Here is a 5418-nt window from a genome sequence, read left to right as displayed (position 1 = left end):
ATTGTTTGCAAATTTTTTATTGAGCTGAACTCATTCTCGATACAAAATTCCTAGACAAACCTTAGACTAAAAAAATTCTAACCCAACCATTTTAGAAATTTACTCTAAATGAATAGCCCTTTACTGCTAAAACTGTTTTTAGATACATATTATAGAAAGTGCAAAAATGGCAGCTAATGCTAAATGGAGAAGCAAATTTAATTTCAACACTCACTTGCTGTTTGATTTTTTAATCAAATGGAAAATATGACGAATTAAAATTGTTAGTTCGCATATGCGGATGTGTGTATGAGGAATGTATGTATGTGTGACGCATGAAAATGAAATTTAACTAAAAATAAATATAATAATTGTTGTGAGTGCACTGGTGCGAATTTGCGAATTGTGATTAATAATAAATCTAAAAAGTGCTTAACACTTCCATCAATTTTGTGCGCTATTTATTACCATAATGTAGTGGATCGGTGCAATTTAAATTTTATATATATATATTTTTTTTTTGTGATTTTTTTTTTTTAGTATGTACTCGTATTTAAAATATTACTTTTGCAACTACGTGCTAACAAAGTTACAGTTGTACTTGATTTATTTTTAATTTTTGCATTGAAAGTAAGTGCGCTTGTGCATGGAAAATCGTAATTCGTTTTTATAGTGCGATTTTTAATAAAAAAAAAAAAAATGCAGAGAACTTTTACTTTCTCTTATAAACGCAAACGGTGCTGCGAAAGCAAAAGTAAAACCAAAAACAAAAAAATAAAAAATAAATAAACAAAAGAAACTTTGTACGCCGCTTCAAAACCGATACATACCCTGGCCGTTGAGGAGTCGCCACTCACCCTGTGACCGCCGAGATTATTGACCACGCACGTGAAGGTCGCATCGCGTCCCTGCGCCACGGTGACATTCTCCAGCGGAAAGACGAAATCCGGCTCGAATGCGCCCACTGTCGAGATTTGGTTGGAAATGGAAATATCTACATTTCAATTGTTTTGTGAAGTTCAGTGAATTTTGATTTGTAGCGTAAATTTGCATTGTAATTTTTTTTTTTTGTTTTTTTATACGATGTCATTTTGTGTTTTTTTTTTTGGTGGTTGGATGAGGGAAAAAGGTTTTTGGTTGTTGGATAGTGCAATTTTTTTAGTGAGATTTTGTTACATACAGTTGCAGATTTTATTATTTTTTTTTTTATTTTATTTGAAACACACAATTTTACAATTTGTTGTTTGACATACGATTTGTGAATGGAAATATGGGGCAAATCAATTAAGCAGCATTGAAAAAATCGCGTAAAAAAAGATAAAAAAGAACAAATTGAACAAAACGCATAATTATAAAAATTCATAGTTGCAAATGTTTTGTTGTCTATTTTTTTTCAATATTATACATAATTGAGCATACAAATACATAAGTACATAAGATTGACTACACATAATACACATATAATTGAAATTTTTTGTTGCAAATCAAATGTAGCAACATAAGAAAGGCGCAACAAATGTTGGCAATCATCTGCTGTGCAACATAAACGCAGTCACACGCGGTTATCACACACACACTCACATTCACTGCAGGAAAGATTTAGTACTCGCTAGTTTTGCAAAGAAAATAATATTTAATCGATGCCATCAAACAACTTAATAAGAAGCCAATAATGAATGAGAAAAATATATTTTTTATTTATTTAGTTGAAAAGCAGTGCGAAAGAATTCACTTCAGCCTTTCAGGAAATGTGTTTTAAATTTGTGTAATTTACATAGGAGCACAAAAAAAACAACAAAGAAATGTTCTATTGACCACACCATGCATTTTATATGTCTTGCGGTCGCTGAGCACGTCAGGATTTCTTTCTAACCACAAAAAAACTGGCGGACGAAAATCTATAGATTTTGACGGATTTGCTATAATTTTTGTAGTTTGCGATTTTTGGAGTCGCTGATTACGAAGTATTTCCAGCTTCTCCCAATCCAAACTGATGGATGCAATATTGCGGTAACTTTTTTTTAATTACGAATTTGCATAAAACTTTGTATGCAGGGGTTTTTGAGGACAGTGATACTGAATTTCGAAATCAGAATTTTAAAATTCAAAATATCGGCTCCAATATGACGGTCGAATTTGTAAATGATTTTTGGGGATATTAAGATCGCTGATTACGAATACGAATCCATATTTTCAAAATTCAAAATGGCGGCTCTAATATGGTGGTCGTAAAAAACCTCGATAATTTTTGGTTACCTTACTTCTTTCAATATTAAATTTTTGTTTGAATTCGACCGCAATTTTGGACTTTGTAAATCTGAATTCATATTCGTAATCTGCCGCCTCAAAACGCCTAACTACCAAGATTAAAACAAAGTTTTGTCTGTTACAGTTTTTTTGAGGTTAACTCTATGTACTCTTTCCTCTTTTGTGGACTATAGTTTTAGACTAACTCCTCTTCTGTATAAATGACCAAGGCTTTGAAACGCAAGTCTACACAGACCGGCTGGTGATCTGCGTAACTTTAGTTAGTTATTTAATGAACAGAGAGAGTCCCTAGGTCAGTGTGCCCTAGATATATTCGACTTGCCTAATGTATTCTAAAAGGGTCTTGGTTAGCGAATTATTTTATATATATATAAAAAAGTGTTAAACTATTGGATACATTTTTATATGTCTAAAGCCGGACAGTAACCGAAAATATGTTCGTCTTCAAGGCATATCCTGTCCCCAGATTCTGTGATCACACTTTTTCGGTGTAAGTTAGTGGAATCGCCGTTGTTTGTGACCAGTCACAAAAGTCAGGCATCCAGAATGTTGCCTGATGCCATTTATATTTGTTGAGATAATATTGTTTTTGATTAAAAGGGCAGCCGAAGAGCCTGGTCTGGCCCCCAACGGCTCCCGCACTCAGTAAATATGGCTATAGAAGAGGCCCAACTGAGACCACAGAACGGCAGTTAGCGGTACTTCTCGTGCCAACTCATCGGCGGCCTCAATTCCTTCGATTCCACATTGGCCTGAAACCAAACACAGTGCTACCGTGTTTTTGACTGAAAAAAATGGGAGCCTGCCAAAGCAGTCCTGTTGGAAATGGTCCGGCTGGCTGCTTGGCTATCTAAAAAAAGATAACTAGAAAGCGCCTTTAAAACCTTTTCAAGTTGTAATTTTGCGCAATTAAAGATTGAGAATGTTTGAGGCACGAAAGTTGCCCGGTCCAAGAGTACCTCCACACGCTCTATTCTCCTTGCTTGAACCATCTGTGTACCAGGGTACGAATCTGCAATAAAGTGCGGGGAGCCCCATTTGCCCAATCTTCGTTATCGAGGATTTTCACTTGGAACTTTCTGACAAAACAGATCTCTTTAGTAGTGGAGACAGAAATTCCGAATATTTACAACTCCGCTATCCAAGTATATCTTGTTTGTGTAGAAGCCGTCGTTAGATAGTCGAAGTGGCACCACCCTCCGGTCCAAACTAGAAAGGGCTCTAGAACCGAAGTTGAGCATATGCTCTATTGAGCCAGTGACGGATGAACATGCCACTCTGTGCAGTTTGGTAAGGCGTAGTACGGGAGTTTTTTTTGCAGTCTCTTCTGCCACCACGCTGCAGATGAATAGGAACATACGACCACACTATAGAGCCACTCTATCAGAGTTGAGCTCAATGCCCACGTTCTTCCAAAACGTCTTCTCCACATGGCCCCTCAAGAAGGGAAGTTCTAGTTGATTTCCCTTTGAGATAAGCATAAAGCGTGTGATGTAACGGTGCGAAAGTGTTAAGTTTCTCCCTGATATGAAGGTCCAATAGTCTCTTGTTAAGTTTTGAGAGTGAAGGAAGGTAGATTAGTAACACGAACACCTTTTTCAAGCGTACGCTGTGTGTTTCCAGCAATAATAATCTTTAAATATAAAATACAGGGGATCAGTGATCTCCTCGATACTTATTTCTAGTATTAGTGCTGGGAAAATTCCATCGCTGGTTTGAAAGACTCTTCCGTCCATTGTACCGTGCCCTTGTCAAATATGGATCCAGATCTGCTATGCCTTCTCACTCTCATGCTTCATCAAAGAAGCTGGGGAATGCACTTTATGCAGCTGATTTAGTAAAGGTGTCATCATGCCTCCTTTGGAGATCTGGCACAAAAAAGGTTTAAAAATACTCACGCAACCCTGCCCTAGTGAACTGAAACACATAAAGAACTGCTGGTACAAAACTACGGCAAGTGCACCAATAGTACGCATTGGCATGCCAGGGCAGACCCCTGCTGATGCATTCGGTACTCTGGTGTCAATATCTCATTCCAACGCCCAATAAAGAGGGGGACCACCATTGCAGCACTGATGATTCTAAATACCTCCAGCTTAAAAAACGGAAATATGACGAATAATTAAATTTGATGATCGAGTATTCTGGGTATGTGTGCCGAATTAAAAAAAAACCGATACCATGAACCAGCATCCCACCATTTTTCTAGGGGAAATTCGTGCATTTGAAATTTGTGCCAGACTTATTTATTTTACAGAAAGCATCTGTAAGTCCTATCGCCGTTAACTAAAGAAAAAAAAAAGGTGTATCTCGCGCTGATGAAGATAAACGATGAATAGGCATGTTTAAATTCAGGCTACAGATACAAAAAGTAACAATGGAGTGATTTGTATACTTTAAACCTTTAACCTTAGAAGAACTTAAAGCCTAAACCTCGCCATGAACAAAAAGACGCTACCGCAAAAGTCAGTATAAATTTAATTGAGAGCAAAAATTAATTAGTTTAGTTTCGAGTTAGCTTCATTTCCTGCAGGACTCGAGCAACAACACGCACACACACACACTCGTACACATTTAGACTACAGTGTGCCATAGCAAGTACCAAGAACCTACTCACCAATGCAGTTGCAGATAAGGAAGACAACCAACAGTTGCCATCGTACTGCCGCACATTGCTGTAGTGTTGTTGCTGTAATAACCAGATGTGCATTGAGTATTTGCCGCATGTGGCGGCCAGTGCTAGGGCCGAACGTGGCTAAGGATGGTGTATGCTTGAAAAGACAATACTTTGTTGTTTTTGTTTTGGTTGTTGTTGCTGATGTGGTTCTTGAACACAAACTTTGTGGTCTCTCCGGTGCTTCTGTTGAAGTCAGTGCTGCTGCTGCTGCTGCTGTTGTTGTTGTTGTTGTTGTGTTAAATGTTTGTGTTGCTGCCGGTGGGTTCACTCGGTTTGTCTGCGACAATTTGGCTGCTAATGCAACTGATGTGGGCGCCACCTGGCGAGTGACAAATGTGGTTTCAATTGCGGTTGCCATCATGTTGAGCCGTCTGACACTAATTTCATTGCATGGTCAATTCCTCTTGATTGTGTCGACCCAAATGCAATGAACGACGGCAATGGTGCAAGTTTGATTTCGCTAGAATTAGAGAGAAAAAGAAGATTGGAAGAAA

The 5418-nt window shown here is 37.8% G+C and overlaps 1 protein-coding gene across 1 annotated transcript; it reads right to left on the bottom strand.

Annotated features, from left to right (window-relative positions):
• Positions 1-470: 470 nt before the first annotated feature.
• LOC108378787 (uncharacterized) lies at positions 471-4973 on the bottom strand. The gene is made up of 3 exons (XM_017635090.1): positions 4865-4973; positions 810-973; positions 471-719 (listed from the first exon to the last, which is right to left on the bottom strand). Exons 1-3 carry the CDS (start codon positions 4971-4973, stop codon positions 702-704), a joined length of 291 nt encoding a protein of 96 aa, XP_017490579.1. The 3' UTR covers positions 471-701.
• Positions 4974-5418: the final 445 nt, after the last annotated feature.

The sequence above is a fragment of the Rhagoletis zephyria genome, unplaced genomic scaffold (assembly GCF_001687245.7).
Source record: "Rhagoletis zephyria isolate East Lansing unplaced genomic scaffold, Rhagoletis_zephyria_1.1 Rzeph_scaffold_14942, whole genome shotgun sequence".
Taxonomy (NCBI): Eukaryota; Metazoa; Arthropoda; class Insecta; order Diptera; family Tephritidae; genus Rhagoletis; species Rhagoletis zephyria.
This window is presented reverse-complemented; position numbering and strand designations above follow the sequence as displayed.

Bases quoted from the DNA above. Each gene is read 5' to 3' on its own strand.
- LOC108378787 (XM_017635090.1), bottom strand. From the start codon at position 4,973: ATGCGGCAAATACTCAATGCACATCTGGTTATTACAGCAACAACACTA. The intron at 974-4,864 runs GTGAGTAGGTTC...ATTGAAATGTAG, and splicing joins CCTTATCTGCAACTGCATTG to ATATTTCCATTTCCAACCAA.